Source organism: Budorcas taxicolor, chromosome 1, assembly GCF_023091745.1.
Source record: "Budorcas taxicolor isolate Tak-1 chromosome 1, Takin1.1, whole genome shotgun sequence".
In the NCBI taxonomy this organism is placed as follows: domain Eukaryota; kingdom Metazoa; phylum Chordata; class Mammalia; order Artiodactyla; family Bovidae; genus Budorcas; species Budorcas taxicolor.
In genome coordinates, this window is record NC_068910.1 from 132022647 (window position 1) to 132038897 (window position 16251).

The 16251-nt window shown below is 51.6% G+C and overlaps 1 protein-coding gene across 1 annotated transcript in view; it reads left to right on the forward strand.

The window, feature by feature from the left end:
* The window catches only part of PDIA5 (protein disulfide isomerase family A member 5), a 93420-nt gene extending 77445 nt beyond the window's left edge, over positions 1-15975 (forward strand). Inside the window, exons 14-17 of the mRNA XM_052642914.1 lie at positions 3192-3322; positions 9307-9377; positions 15248-15382; positions 15784-15975. Coding sequence (XP_052498874.1) covers positions 3192-3322; positions 9307-9377; positions 15248-15382; positions 15784-15864 — 418 coding nt within the window. The 3' untranslated portion in view covers positions 15865-15975. The remainder of the gene's footprint in view (positions 1-3191; positions 3323-9306; positions 9378-15247; positions 15383-15783) is intronic.
* The last annotated feature ends 276 nt before the right edge of the window (positions 15976-16251 follow it).

The following is a 16251-nucleotide window of genomic DNA, read 5'->3' on the forward strand; positions in this document are numbered from 1 at the left end:
TTTACAATTCTAGAGAGCAGATAAGATGTCGGCGGGGGGTGGGGGGGGGTGCTTTCCCTGAGGCCTCTCTGTGGCCATCTCCCTGTGTTCTCACATGGTCTTCCACCAGCTGTGCCCTAATCTCCTCATCTTTAAAGGACATCCGTGAGATCAGATGAGAGTCTACCTGAATGACCTCATTTTAACTTACCTCTCTAAAGACCCTCTCTCCACATACAGTCCCGTTCTAGGGTATTTGGGATTAGGACTTCAGCATAAGAATTTGGGGTAGGGGACACAGTTTACTCCGTGGCAGCCTGCAAGTCCAAAAAAACATCTTGAGGAGCCTTGCAATTATTCATTCGAGGACTTTGGAACCTGCAGTTAGTAGCCTCTCCCCTCGCCACCACACAAGTGCTTTCTCCTGTCCTCACCCTTCCCCCGAGACACACACCCATACATAACTTGAATATTTGAGAATACCGCCCCATTTCTGCACTGACAGAAAGGTAAAGTCAAAGAAGACACTCTCCAGCCTTTGCAGAGGCCCCTGGTGTGTGGCATAATCATGCCTGAGTGAGAACCAAGACTTGAGAGTCACCCAGTGACGCGAGAACTGTGAGAAATGGCAGCATCCAGGGGCAGTTACTTTGTCAGAACACTGGTCCTCAAACTTGGATGTGTGTAAACATTACCTGGTGTTGGGATGCTTATTGAAGTGCAGATTCTGAACCCTTGATTCGGAAAATGTGAATGAAAGAAATCAGTGATGGGGTTTTGAGAAACACCAGCTTATGGAACAGGAGCAAAGTTACCACTCAGTTCAGGAGAGGCTCCTGGCAAGAGGTGAGTGGACAGGTCAGGTCCTGGTCTCAGCCCCTCTAGTCTCCTGCTGATCGCTAGGGGTAGATGCTCAGAGTAGCCAGGCCTTGTCTTAGGACTAGAGGGAGCAGGGGTTCATCTCCAAGAGGAACGAGATGCTCTCTCTGCCGGTCCTCTGGTGCAGGAGGCAGGTTGCTCTTCACACCTACCTCTCTGGCCTCGCTCTGCTGCCAGGGCTGGTTCCCTGGGAAGGTCTGAGCAGGGCAGGGGCTCAGGTGAGGTCCCTGGTGCTTGCACTGTGGTTAGAGGGCTGCGGGAACCAGAGGATTGATTATTGCCAATCCTTGGTCCAGAGGACTGGACACAGATAGTGAGCATGGAGGGTCTCTGTCCTTCCTGTCCTAGTCACCACCTGAAAAAGCACTAGGGTAAGAGCATGGGCTTCAGAGTCTGAGAACCCTGTACTCAGATCATGACCCTGGGCCATTTACTTGACCCTGCTAAGCCCCAGCTTCCCATCTGTAAAGTGGAGACAATACTTTTCCCATAGACTTGTTCAGAGAATTAAATTGGATTATTGTGCATGGTGTGTGGAAATACGCAGAGGAAGCTGTGTTTGTTATTGATGCCAGTTCTCATGTGGTGCAGTAACTGATGGTGCTACCACCTAAGTGCTGGAACCTCCCAGCCTTGGCAGCATGCTTGTATAACTGTTGCCCCATTTTATACTCAGATCCTACCGAAGCCTATCCCTATTTCCTTGGTTCAGAGAGGTGAAGTGCCTTTCCTCGGGACAAATTGTGGTCCTTTGGAAGCTCAAAAGGAATCCACCAGGCAGAGCATCATTTAACAGCAGATGCTTTGAGATGATGAGGAGCTGAGGCCACCAGCAGGAGGGCGAGCAGATGGTGTCGGGTTAGATTGATGGTGCCTGCAGGCTTGTGCACGAGTGACCCAATCAGGTGACTGAGATGTGCCCACCAGCAGACCAGCCCAGGGAAGCAGGATCCTGGGACAGAGCAGAGGGTTGGTGGGTGGTGTCAGCTGAGGAACCCAGGGTGTATGAGGGGATCTGGAGGGCAAAGAACAGGGCAAGACAGGAAGGCTGAGAGGGGCCAGTCTTGGTCACAAGAGCAGGGGTGCCATTAACCAAATGAAGAAGGTGGGGAACAAAACTGTTTTGGGAGGTGTGGAAGAAGGGGAACAATTCTAAATCTTGTTGGGATTGGGTTGACAGTTGGACCTCCAGGTGGAGATACTGGGAGAACACCTGGAAATGGGCTTGGATGAGAGGTCAGGGCTCGAGTCATCCTCAGCTTAGGGGGTTATGGAAGCCACGCAGATGGATGAAACCTTTTGAGAATTGCAGGAGCATGGAGATGGAACCAGAAGAAGAGAACGGGCTTTGGGGAAGGTGGGTGGGGTCTCTGCAGGTGCCTGGAAGGAGGGCTTCTGAAAGGTGAGTGTGAACTTGGGGCAGCTGGCACTGCGCTATGCTGCCCTCTCTGGGTACGAGGCCTGAGGTCCAGCGGGCAGGAGCTATGTGGCACCGGGAGAAGAAGGGAGTGCAGGCAGGGAGTGGACGTGGCAGCATGGGTTCTGGACCACTCCCCAGAGCCACTTCTCAGAGAAGGGAGAGAGAAGCACGATTGTAGGAAGGGGGTCAAGGGCAACAAGGGCTTTAAAAGACCCTGGAGATCTATAGTTCTGTGAGGCAGAGTGGAGGGAACCAGTGGACAGAAGTAGACTGAAAAATTGTGAACCTTTCTCGAATGCCTGTCCTTTATGAGCGCTTACAGGCTCTTAGCGACTGTTAGTTGCTTGACCGACTAGGTGCTTTACATTCTCTGTCTCTGCTCTTCTTAAGGACCCCAGGAAGTAGGTATCATTGTACTCATATAACAGAAAGGAAAATGGAAGCTCAGAAGGGTTTGGTAACCTAACCTAAGGTCACGCAGGTGATCGGTAATCTGGATTTGAACGCAGACCCTTCCTCACTCTGTGGCTCATGCTCTCTCCACCAGAACAAAGGCCTGGGAGCAGAGGATCATGGAGTGCTTAGGGTACCAGAAGAGGCAGGAGGGAGGGAAAGAGGGCGCGCAGGTGCTGGGGTTCTCCCCAGGGCGAGGAGACGACTGGAGAGACTCCTTGTCCCCAGAACAGGCTCAGGTCCCTCACACCTTCACAAAATGGCTTCTTAAGAGGCTCCTTGGAGGGAATCTTTGCAGACAGTTCACTTTTCTTTCTGTTTAAACTGAGGATTTGAACTCAGTTTTGGAAAGGATGCAAAGTGATTTTCTCTTATGTGCTCCCCTGAGTGGTTGGGGGTTGGGGCAGTGGTGGAAGCACTTCTCCCAGTGACTGTCTCCCCTCCATTCCAATTCCTTTAGCCCCGAGTCCCTGCCACCCCCAGACCCCGCCTGGGAAGAGCAGCAAACCAGCGTGTTGCATCTGGCTGGGGACAACTTCCGGGAGAGCCTGAAGCGGAAGAAGCACGCCTTGGTCATGTTCTACGCCCCATGTAAGTCGCTGGGGCGCTCACCGAGGGGTGAAGGATGGGGTGAGAGATCTCCTAGGGACCTGGGCAGCCGCACGCCAACTCTGGGCCATTTTTGCTGTGAGCAGGGCTCTAGTTTCATTCCTGGCTGAGGTCCTTCAGAATCCAGGGCCAGCTCGGTTGAGTTCTGTTCTCACAACAGTCCTAAAGCCCTCTGCTGCTGCCTGTGCCTGGGGCCTGCCTTGTATTAATGATTACTCAGCCACCTCACGTCCCTGGGCTCCCTCCCCTCTGGCTCCCTCCATCCCTCCAGCCATTGACTTCACCTTTGAACCCTGGCACTTCTTAGCTGGGAATTCAGCCTGCCTCATTAGGCCTCTGTGTCCCTGTCTTCCTGAGCACCGCCAGCCCAGCCTCCTCTCCCTGACCTTCCTGAGTGGCTCGGAAGCCATGGGGTTGAAGCTGTGGTGGAAGTTCAGTCACCTTCGCTCAGAGCTCCCCACCAGGATCCCCATTTTAATCAAAGCTTAAGTTGAGGGGATGACGTGTCTGCTGATGTAGATGTTTGTGATCTCAAATTGTGTGTGTTCCCATTTTAAAGTTGCTCACTGATTCGTAAGGGAAAGTCTCTTGAATTTCTTGCTCTGCCCTTTCTCCCCCATGTTACAGCTTAGTGTAATGGAATGGGGATAACAAAGCTGCGCTCCGCAGAGAAGCAGGCGGCTCAGTCTAGTCCTAGCCTCCCGTCCCTTCCTCTCCAGTGAGGAAGGTCTGCTCAGCTCTCACTGTCCAGGCAGGTCACCTCCTAGCCTAGCCTTCAACCCCGCCCTCCTGTGGCTGACGCTTCCTCTGGTTGTGCCTTTTCTTCTGCAAGTGGGCCTTGCGCTCTTTCAGTTCCTTGCAGAGCTTCCTCCTGTCTTCCTCTGTCCTGAGAGTAAGTCCATAAGACTGTAGATCTTAAGAAGCTGTCTTCCTTCCAGGCAGAGTTGGGGGTGCAGCACTGAGACCAGGAGATGCCTGACTTGCCTGAGGCTTGGCAGCAAGTTAGTGATGATGGAGCCCTTTCTGCGGCCTGGGCTGATGCCCTGCCTTAGTCACAATCCTGATTCAGATGGTAGTTACTTCCCAGCACCTGGTGAGAACCTGGTTGGAGAAAGTCTTTGACCAGCCATGGGGTGGACTTGAGAGAGTACTGCAGACTGAATACTTTCCCCAAATTCTCTCCCCTTGCCCCCAGACCTCAGTGGGGACACCTACCCTGCTGGGGTGCTAATGACCTCCTTAAAGTAACAGTTTGTGCTTCATGTCTGGGACCCAGGATACCTGGGAAAGAGGCCTGGTCCCTGCCCACTTCAAAAGTCTCACAGTCCTTCCCAATGAGAAATAACTAAATGTGATCCATGCAGGGCCTGTTGCTGAGCAACTCAGCTGCTGGCAGAGGGCTTGGTGTCTGGAGTCTCCCATCTCCCTTGCTGCCATGTCCTGCCCTCAGCTCTGCTCCAGGCTCTGAGATGTGTGTTCATCACTGGACAGGGGCAGGGGGGAGGGGACTACCTAATGGAAAAAAATCTTTAAAATGTTTTCAGCAATAAAATCAGTTCAGTTCAGTCAATCAGTCATGTCCGACTCTTTGCAACCAAATGGACCGTATAGCACGCCAGGCTTCCCTGTCCATCACCAGCTCCTGGACCTTCTCAAACTCGTGTCCATCAAATTGGTGATGCCATCCAACCATCTCATACTCTGTTGTCCCCTTCTCCTCCTGCCTTCAACCTTTCCCTGCATCAGGGTCTTTTCCAAGGAGTCAGTTCTTCTCATCAGGTGGCCAAAGTATTGGAGTTTCAGCTTCAGCATCAGTCTTTCCAATGAATATTCAGAACTGATTTGATTTAGGATGGACTGGTTTGATCTCCTTGCAGTCCAAGGGACCCTCAAGAGTCTTCTCCAACACCACAGTACAAAAGCATCAATTCTTCAGCACTCAGCTTTCTTTATAGTCCAACTCTCACATCCATACATGACTACTGGAAAAACCATAACTTTGACTAGACGGACCTTTGTTGGCAAAGTAATGTCCCTGCTTTTTAATATGCTATCTAGGTTGGTCATAGCTTTTCTTCCAAGTAGCAAGCATCTTAATTTCATGGCTGCAGTCACAATCTGCAGTGATTTTGGAGCCAAGAAAATAAAGTCTGTCACTGTTTCCATTGTTTCCCCATCTATATGCCATGAAGTGATGGGACTAGATGCCATGATTTTCATTTTTTGAATGTTGAGTTTTAAGCCAGCTTTTTCATTCTCCTCTTTCACTTTCATCAAGAAGCTCTCTAGTTCTTCTTTGCTGTCTGCCATAAGGGTAGTGTCATCTGCATATCTGTGGTTATTGATATTTCTTCCGGCAGTCTTGATTCCAGCTTGTGCTTCCTCCAGCTTGGCATTTCTCATGATGTACTCTGCATATAAGTTAAATAAACAGAGCGACAAAATACAGCTTTGACATACTTCTTTCCTGATTTGGAACCAGTCTGTTGTTCCATGTCCAGTTCTAACTGTTACTTCTTGATCTGCATACAGATTTCTTAGGAGGCAGGTCAGGTGGTCTGGTATTGCCATCTCTTTCAGAATTTTCCACAGTTTGTTGTGATCCACACAGTCAAAGGCTTTGGGATAATCAATAAAGCAGAAGTAGACGTTTTTCTGGAACTCTCTTGCTTTTTTGATGATCCAACGGATGTTTGCAATTTGATCTCTGGTTCCTCTGCCTTTTCTAAATCCAGCTTGAACATCTGGAAGTTCATGGTTCAGGAAATGTTGAAGCCTGGCTTGGAGAATTTTGAGTATTACTTTGCTAGTGTGTGAGATGAGTGCAATTGTGCAGTAGTTTGAACATTCTTTGTCTTTGCCTTTCTTTGGGATTGGAATGAAAACTGACCTTTTCCAGTCCTGTGGCCACTGCTGAGTTTTCCAGAGTTGCTGGCATATTGAGTGCAGCACTTTCACAGCATCATCTTTCAGGATTTGAAATAGCTCAACTGGAATTCCATCACCTCCACTAACTTTGTTTGTAGTGATGCTTCCTAAGGCCTGCATTCCAGGATGTCTGGTTCTAGGTGAGTGGTCACATCATCGTGGTTATCTGGGTTGTGAAGATCTTTTGTGTACAGTTCTTCTGTGTATTCTTGCCACCTCTTCTTAAAATCTTTTGCTTCTATTAGGTCTATACCATTTCTGTCCTTTATTGTGCCCATCTTTGCATGAAATGTTCCCTTGGTATCTCTAATTTTCTTGAAGAGATCTCTAGTGTTTCCCACGCTATTGTTTTCCTCTCTTTCTCTGCACTGATCACTGAGGAAGGCTTTCTTATCTCTCCTTGCTATTCTTTGGAACTCTGCATTCGAATGGGCATATCTTTCCTTTTCTCCTTTGCCTTTAGCGTCTCTTCTTTTCTCAGCTATTTGTAAGGCCTTCTCAGACAACCATTTTGCCTTTTTTGCATTTCTTTTTCTTGGCAATAAAATAATATATTCTTATTTATCCTATAGGTAGTGTATAGTGAAGTGAAGTAAAAGGGTAGTCACTCAGTCGTGTCTGACTCTTTGCTACCCCATGGACTGCAACATATACTTAATTTGTATATAAAGAATCTAAATACTGCAGAAAGGTCACATACCTGATAAAGGCAGGTGTAAAGTAAAAAGCAGGCGCCCATTTGCCCTGTCCCCCAATCCCACCTCCCCTCACATCCTCCCTCCATAGTCTCTACACAGCCCCTTCTCCTGCTGTTTTGTTGTTCTCTCCTGTTCCAAGCCCCTCTGTTGGCTCTGAATGGTCTGGTCGTGGTGACCGCCCCTCTTAAGCCAGCTTGGCTGAGTTGAAATTGGAATTTTCTGTCCTGTCCTTGGTCTTTGTTTCTCTCTCCCAACTCTGGGAGGCTGCTTTAGTTTCCTGCGACACAGAGGTGGTGCCTTTTTAAAGAGCCCATATTAAAAAATCATGCCTCTTCTGGCCCACCTGACATGTCTGGGGAACATCTTCATGCCCTTTCTAAAACAACCGCCCCTCTAGTTCTTCATCTGCCATGCTCTTTCTTTTGGATAATGAGAAAATGAGATGTAGCAGAAGGCCATTAATCTGAGACCTGGATGCTTTAAATTGATGGTAGCAGGAATTTGCACTAAACTGACAGTGACCTTTATGCTTTCAGTAAGCAGAGAAGTTAAAAAGGAGAAATTAGTAGTGATACCAGATTTGGGGGAAGGGAGTAGCTTATTTCCAGCCAACCTGATGTCTTAGTGGGCATTCACGTGCCACTCACAGGGGACCTCTAGGTACTGCAGGGCACACTTTGATGAACTCTCGACCAGTATATTTTGCTCTTTAAATGTTTTGAAAGCTCTATACCATCATTCCTTTGTAGTATTGATATTTGCATGAATTTGAGCCATTCTTCTCTCTATTGGGTCAGATTAGTACCATGTTCTTATAATTGCCATTGGCATCTGCCATGAGTTAGGCTGTGCTCAGTACTTTGTCTCAGTTGTGGTGTAACTGTAACCAGCCCAGCTCGCTTCTCCACTCCTGTGATGGACGTTGGGAAAATCCTCCCATCACCGCCATCCATGCTGCTGTGGGGCCAGCTGGCCACTCCACTAGCCAGGCCATATGGGTGGTTCCGCCCGTCTCAGAAACCAGCTCAGGTGCTAAATTCAGATTAAAGTTGTAGCTCTGCCTTAATTTGGTTTCACAAAACCCTTTGAAATGTCAGTCATTATTACCTTATTTTAAAAAGAGAGAGAACAGATGAGCCAGGCTGTCTCTGTTCTCTGCCTTGGCTTCCCCAAGGCCGTGGGAGGGCCCGAAGGCCTGGTCCGACTGTTGGTCAAGAAGTTGGCTGGAGCCCGGGCTCCCCAGGGGGCATTTGGCCTCTCCCACCTGTGATTTGATCAGAATTAATTACCACAGTCAGGGAACTCCTTCCCTCAGAGCAGTTCTGTTCTCTTGGCAGTTGGGTTCAGTGTCTGGAGAGTGGTAGGGAGAGGTGGGTTTGGGTTTTAATGGACCAAAGCTGAGGGGAAGGCCAGGAAAGCAGGTTTGGGCCAGAGCAGCCTGCAGTTTCTTGGGCTTCCTTCCTGGAGGACGGTGTCCCGGGCTTGCTGAGACAGAAGAAAGAGGCTGCACGCAGGTGGGCCCCATGCCAGGGACCTGTCACTGGAACCGGAGGGGCTCGGGGCAGCACACCTGCCACTGTCCCATTCAGGGCCTCTGGAGCTGTGGTCCTCGTCCCCAAGTCGGGAACCCAGGCCCTGAGAAGCGGCAGGGATCCAGCAGCTTGTCCTCCTCTTAGCCTGACCTTGATGCTCCCGTTTCTGGATCCAGAGTTCAGGCGGACTCTAGGGCAGGAGTGGAAGGACAGCATGACAACCAGGGGTCCTCGGTCCGGGGGTGAGGGCTGGGGGGATTGTGGGGCTCGACAGCAGTGCATGAGCTGCCCGAGTCAGGAGTGCTTCCTCCCGCCCTCCACTTTCCCACATGCACCTTTTCAGTCATGAAGTGGCGAGCTCTGCCATTGTCACTGGGGCACAAGGAGGAGCTTCAAAACAGGCTCAGAAGAGCCAGAGCACGTGTCCTTCTCTTCGAAGCCTGAAGCTCCCGCTGCACCCTGGATCAGGCTCTTCTGAACCCTGAGGGCAGCCCTCCGTGCAAGGAGCTTGCAGAGCAAGACCACAGTGTCTGTGTCCCCCACCCCCAGCCTTGGGGGTGGGCATGGGGTGGGAGGTCCCAGGCCACTGTGAATCTCACACTGGCACAGGCCTCCTGCAGAGACCTCGTGTGGACAGCAGACGCACCATGGAGGGTTCGAGTGGTGGGGTTGATACCTGAACCCTGACGGTGGGTGTGCAGACGGTGGGAGTCAGATGAACCCTGAAGTCTGCTGGGAGGAGAGGAACTCCTGGAAAGGCCTCTCTGGAAGTTCCATGTGCAAGGCTGTCTCCTTCCCTCTCACACAGGGTGCCCGCACTGTAAGAAGGCCATTCCACACTTCACTGCCACTGCTGATGCCTTCAAAGATGACCGTAAGGTAAGGACACCCTTCCTCTTCGTCTCTTGTCCCGCCTCCAGCTTCCCACTCCAGTGCCCACACCTTCCTCCCTTCTGTTCATATTGCCCTCCCCAAGCAGCTTCTGCTGAGACAGAGGGATTTCTGGCAACCAGGACATCCTTTTTAGAAGGCAGGATAGAGCTGGCTGCATTTATGCTGCAAAATCGACTGAAAGGGATACACTGAACCGTTACAGCCCTTCCTTGAAGGAGGGGGTGGTAAAGGGGTCATTTGTTCATTCTTTTTTAATGCTCACATCTTTTTACGGTAGGATTTGTAGTCATGCACTACTTGTGTAATTAAAAGTACCAATAAAAATATCCCACAAAAGTCAACTGGAGGCGGCCAAGGTGGAGGAGAGCAAGGCCATGGGAACAGAGCCTCATCCCGCCTAAGTGAAAGGCTCCTGCAGCTGCTGACTGATGAAGCAGAAAATTAACAAGCTAGAGCTGCAGATCGGCTTAGAGCACAGGGAGGGTGCCCCAGGCACTCCCCCAGGCAGCTCCAGCAGACCAGGCAGACTCCGAGGCTGCGGGGGCATATGGCAGCGAGAAGACCCCAGAACTCAGGCTGGTGCATCTGGGCTGCTGCTAAGCTGCGTGAGCTGTAAGACTCTCCAGGTCTCAATGTTTCTTTCTTCTAAAGTCACAGCGCTTAGATGGTCTCAAAGACTCTTCCCAGCCTGGGACTCCATCGTAGGAACCTGTCCCCTGAAATGCTCCCCAAACACACTCACACACACCCAAATCCAAAGTCCAATACATCTCTGCCTTATTTTTCCAGGTTGAATTGTCAGGCGCAGCTGGGGCAGGTGGGATACAGATGCAGAGATCTCCTTGCATTGGCCCCAGGATGGCAGTGATGGGGTGGTGAGAGCTGCATAGAAACAGTGAGTCAGAGGAAGCCAGGCACATGTGGGAAGACTCAGGCTCCAGACACCGTCCCTGAATCAGGAAGTCCCATGGTCACCTGCGAGCCCTGCCTGTGCCCTTGAGACACCCTTCACCGTCAAGTGGGAATATAAGGACCAGGAACACTTCTGTCCTCTCCCTGCCACTTGGCTTGCATTGAGAGGGGCACAGCAGGGAGGTGCTTCCTGTCTTCTGTCTCCCTCACCCCTCCACCCGCTTCTGCCACCCTCGACCTGAGCAGGGTGGCTGCTCCCAGTCTGGCCGCTCCAGCTCAGCCCACGCTGCTCATCCCTGCAGGGCTGGGCGTGGGTTGGTTCAGGGAGGCCTTTACGCCCCAGGACCAGAGCTGGACTGGCAGTCTCTCCAACACAGCTCCCATCATTCTTTACCCAGAACACTTGGTGCCCTGGGCACACAGGAGGGTGACCGGAGTGGGGGCACCCTGCCCCTTGGCTGCTCAGGTCTCCAGGGCCCATGAGGGGATCACACCAGTCCTCATGAGACCAGGCTGGCTGTGCCCGCCATTGGCAGCTGAGGGCTGTTCCTTCTCTTCTCCATCCCCCCTGCTGATGCACAGGGGTCTCGTTTCCATGGTGAACCCCTCCTTCTCTGAGATACCGATATGCCTTTGCTTAATTATCTTAACTTGGGCCAGTAACATTGCTGACCTTTTCCTAGAGTTATTCCCCCTGTTATTCCTTGTCTCTCCTTCCAAGCCAGGCATCGCCCTCACTCATTTTCAGGAACACACTTAGCTCTCTGTCCCAGGCAGCTGGCAGGCCAGCGTTCCTGGAGACGGCTCTCAGTAGCAGCAGGAAGCATCCTGTTTTCAGCCAGGGGCACTGGTGCCGTGATGGCTGGGTGCCATCCTAGAACTATCAGATCAGAGCCTTGGGGGATGGCTCCAGGAATTTGTGCTGGCCACAGGCTGGTGTTTAGGGACTGCTGGGCTGTCCAGCCCTCTCCTCCTCCTGAGGGATGAAGGCCCAGAAAAGAGGAGCTGTGTCTCTTGCCCAGGGACACCCTGTGTGTCACTGACAGCCTGAAGTGGGTCTCCTGACTCCCAATTCTTCCTGACACCCCATGCTGCCACCTGTGAGGCAGAATTGCATTTTTTTTCCACCCAGAAGCTTGTCCCTGTTCCTTCCCCAATCAATATGCAGTTGGTTGTTCACTTCCATTTTCATAGCTAAAGTCAATATTAGCTCCTGCAGAGATTTATTTTACTGAATCAATAAAGCCACATGAGGCAGCTCATATTTTAACTGGGGAGCCTCCCCCTCCCAGGAGGTTACTGGGGACTTCAGCAGTTGACGTGCTGGGGGGAGAAAGGGCCACACACTGTTAGTGCTGGAACAGGAGGCGTTCTGGAGGTGGCCGTGAGGACAAGGATCTCAAGTGGAAGGCTGACCACTGGCCTGGCAAAGTGGGGCCTGTCTTTCACGGCTCAGCAAAGTGTCCCAGCCTGGGGGTGAGGGGTCAGCAGTTCAGCACAGCTCCCGGCCAGGTGCAAGGTCATCCCAGGAGCAGGCCCTGGAGCAGCGGGAGCCCCTCTGTGATTGGCTGGCGAAGCTAGGTTAGCTCTGGCTGTGTGTTGTGTGCTGTGTATCATCCCTCGAATTCATAGAAGGGAGATCTCCCTGAGGACAGAGACCTCATTTGACCCTGAATCCCCCCAGCCTCGACGCCTGACATCTCTGTAGATGTTGACTGGATGAAGGACCTGGGTAGCATGTTTGATAGTTCCTAAGTGCTCCTCCTCTTCTGCTGATACTACTTCTAAAGCCTTTTGTTACGTTGTCCTCACAGTAGTTTAGTCACCTCGGTAATATTACTCTCTCATTTTACAGATGAGGAGATTGAGTCTCAGCGAGGTTAAGTGACTAGCCCAAAGCTACCAGATGGAAAGGGGCAGCATCAGAACTGAATGTATAGGCATTGTCAGAGGTCTCCCAGAAGTGGACTCGAGGCCTGGACTCCTGTGCAGGGGCTTTCTGGGGAGGTGGTCTTGGGGAGCAGTGGAGGGGACGGAGGAAGGGAAGCCAGAGCAGGTGTGTTAATGAGCAAATCACTGCATGGCTAACTAGGCTCAGTCCCTGGAGACCTCAGCAGGGACAGAGTCGCCCCCCTCGGAGGTCGAGGAAGCCAGGCGAGGTGCCCTCAAGCCTCTCCATCACTGGCCTCATTTCTAGCTCCCTTCAGCCAAGAGTTGCAGGTGCCATTGGCAAGTGCTGGACGGACAGGACGTTGCAGGACACTGACAGCCACCTGCCGTGGAACAAATCTAGAAGTTAGTGTGCGTTCAGTGCTGTGGGTGAGTGGGTGCAAATCTAGAGGGGGTATAAGGGGGGCAGCACTGGGGTGAAATTGGGATAGATGTGGAGAGGTTTATTTGCTGCCTTCTTTCCAGAGAGTCTAAGCCACTTCCTGTAGAGGGCTCATGCTTGTCTCCCCTTCTGCTGTAGAGACTGAGAGCTGAGGAGCCTTTGCAGCTGGAAGAAGCACTTCGGATATGTAACTGGCAGCTATATTAGGGGATTCAGAATAAGTACCCATTTTTTATTTAGTCAATTTATAAAACCATACACTACATTTCCCACAGCTCCAGGGAATGTATACAAATTAAATTCATAATTTAAAGCGGATGCAGGGAGAGCAGCGGCCTGGAGCAAAGCTCATTAAACACTTTCACAGCCTAGCAGGGGGGTGATGGCCCCTAGACGAGGGCTGCCCGGGTGCACGGTTCCCACCGGGCCGGCCGCTCAGCTCCTGCCCGGAGACACGGAGCCCTGAAGATGGCCAGAGGAGCCTCTGCCTCACATTCCTAAATAAGTCAGGGAGGGCTTTAGGGGATGAGCTGGAATTCTCAGAAGCCTGCTGGTACGTGTGGACACAGACAGGCAGCAAGCTGACCCTGCCTCAAGGAGACAGCTACCCCACTTTCCTAGCCACATATTGCCTATGGGAATACAGGGCAAGTGCCCTTGGATTTGGCTTTTAAAGAAAAGCTGGAAAGCCAAACTTTATATAAAAATCTCTGGGCTCTTTTTCTAGGTTGGCGACTAAGTCAGATTCTTTTATTTATTTATTTTTTTCCTGTGGGCCAAACAGAAGAGGACTGAGAGTCAAATAGCGATTGTGGGCAGTTTGCAGAGTCTGCTCTAAGAGGTCTCATCGTATAGAATGCTGTGTAGCCGAGGAGGTAGAAGGGGGCTTGAGGGTGGGTAAGTGGGGGATGAGTGACTGGTAACCAGAATGCAAGGCTCGCTCTTCGCTGTCTGTCAGCCCTGCTCACCTGGGCACAGGTAAATAAGCATGACTGTTGGTGCCCTGCAGGGCTCTCCTGCCTGGAAAGGGGGCCTCCATCCAAATGTGAATAACCAGCAGCCAGAGAACCCTGTGAGTGACGGCTGTTCAGCAGTTTTAAACCTCCAGCACAGTCATAGTTCTGCGTGGGCTCCTGAGTGTGTTCTGGCCCTCAAGGCGCCACGCCCTTTCCTCTCCTGGGTCCTGGCATGGGCTGGTCCTAGCTGGGTGCTCTTCCCTCGGGCCTTCGTGCCGCTGGCTGCCTTATCACTGGTGGCTCAGATCAAATGTTAGCTCCTTGGAGAGGCCTCCCGGGCCATCCTGGTGAAGGCAGCCCCTCTGGCCGTGGTCTATCCAAGCACCCTCTTAGTTCCTTCAGGGCATCCTTTGGACTCCACAGTGATCTCTCTGGTTATGTGTCTGTGCTGCCTTCCTGTAGTAAGAATGTCAGTTGCTCGATGGCTGACTTTGTCAAGGTCACCACTGTGCTCATAGCATCCAGAGCAGGCTTGGCTTCATCAATCCCACCCCTCTTCTGTAACGCTTGTGGATTGCTCTTGCCATTAATCAGCCTTCCCCTCTCCCCGGCTGCTCTGTGACCCTCAACAGGAGAAAAGTTCCCCATGTCTGCTTTGTACCCTCTTGTAGGGAAAGAGCAATAAATAAGGAAAAACTGCCCAGCATGTGAAATTTGTTAAATGGGAAAGAAGAAGGCAGTGGCCAATTTAGGAATCTCTTTCTGGCCAAAACCTGTTTGCTTTAGTCATGTTGAACTCTGTCCCGGGTTCTGGAATGTGTTCCCCAGGATGGAATCTGCTTTTCCCCCTCCATCAGTCCTCCGCCAAGGGGGCAAACTTTGCAGAGTGCTTCTGAACCCCTTTGCAAGCCATCCTGGCACCGTGGAGCACCTCCACACACCTCTTGCCATGCCTTGGATTTGCCTCCTTACCCAGCTCCCTGACCAGGTTCTGAGCTCCTGTTGGGGACAGAGCCAGTGTCCTGGGCCAGTAGGAGTGCCTCTAACAGCAGCTAGTGTGTACTGACCTCTGACCACGTGCCCTTCATCTCCCCTGACTTATCTCATTCAGTCTTCAGGATATCCTGATAGCTGGGGTATTGGTACTGTCTCCATTTTACAGATGAGGGTGTTGAGGCATGAAGATGCTAAGTGACTTCCTGTAATATGCAGCCAAGCCAAGACTTACACATGGAAAACTTGACTTCGAAGTTCTTATTCTTGACCTTGGTGCTACACTGCCTCCCCAAAAAGATGTCCAGGAAATATTAGCTGATGAATGAATAAGTCTCACAGTGCCTCACAGGAAGTATCACAAACTTGTAGTGTTTACAGATGCTTTCAAGTCCTAATTTCCTTTACATTGTACTCTTGATTTTAAAGGGTAGTCTGAGGGCATTCCTCACCTGTCTGCCTGGAAAATTAAAAGCCAAGTGCTGTTGGCCTCAGTGGAGCATGGGCTGGGGGTGCTTTGGTTCATTGTGTCCCTGCTGTTGGGGAGGAGCTCAGAAGTCACAGGATCTGGGCCTCGGGTGCAACCTTCACACAGAGGGTCCAGGCCTCAGCTCTCAGACTGGAGACCCCCATCCTGAGCCTCGCATTCTTGCTCCCTGCAGATTGCCTGTGCCGCTATTGACTGCGTCAAAGAGAAGAACAAGGACTTGTGTCAGCAGGAGGCTGTCAAGGCCTACCCCACTTTCCACTACTACCACTATGGGAAGTTTGTGGAGAAGTATGACACCAATCCGACGGTGAGTCATGGTGGGGGCACTGCCCTGAGCTCTGTCTGCTGAGGGGCAGGGAAACAGCCACTGAGGGGCTTCCCAGATAGCACAGTCAGCTGCAACGCTCAGAGCCAAGAAGGCGAGGCTCCAGCCCAGCTGGAAGGGTATCCCAAGAGGTTCTCGTACAAGTCCTGGCCCAAGAGCAGGGTAGGGGCAGAGGAGAGTTCCAGGGTTCCAGGGTCGGGGAGAATTTCCTCTCCCACTTTTCAGGGCTTCTCCATAGTCAAGCCGATGCTGCCCACATGGCCCCGGCCGCCCCCTCAGGCACCTCTATGTGTGCAGAAGTGTGAGCACACGGAGGGTCAGGGAAGGGGCGGGAGGGGAGGGCCTTACAGGAGCTACAGGTCCTCGTCTCTCCTCCCCTACAGGAGCTGGGATTTACCAGTTTTATCCGAACGCTCCGGGAGGGAGACCATGAGAGACTCGGAAAGAAGAAGGAAGAGTTGTAATTTCTGCCTCAGAGAAAGCTTTTCCATTACACTGTGAACGATACCTGTTTTGTTGTTCTTTCTGAATTTCCACGTGTTCTGAAGACGAAGTTTTTTATAGCCGCGTATGGCCGTTTTGTACAATTTTGAAATAAAACTAAACCGATTGTTTGGTGGTGTGGGTTATTTCCGCGGAGCCCAAAGGTGGATGCCGTTTCCTCTCTCCTTCTTTGTCCTCTCCTGGGGGACAGGGAGCCCCACTCCTTGGTCACGTCTGTCCAGGAGAGACCTTGCAGCAGGCGGGTGAGGAGGGAGGCAGGGATACTGGCCCCAGTCAGCCACTGGAGAGCGTAACAGGGGAATCGGATCACGAGATAGCCTGTTGGACAATGACTGATTTGGGGGGTG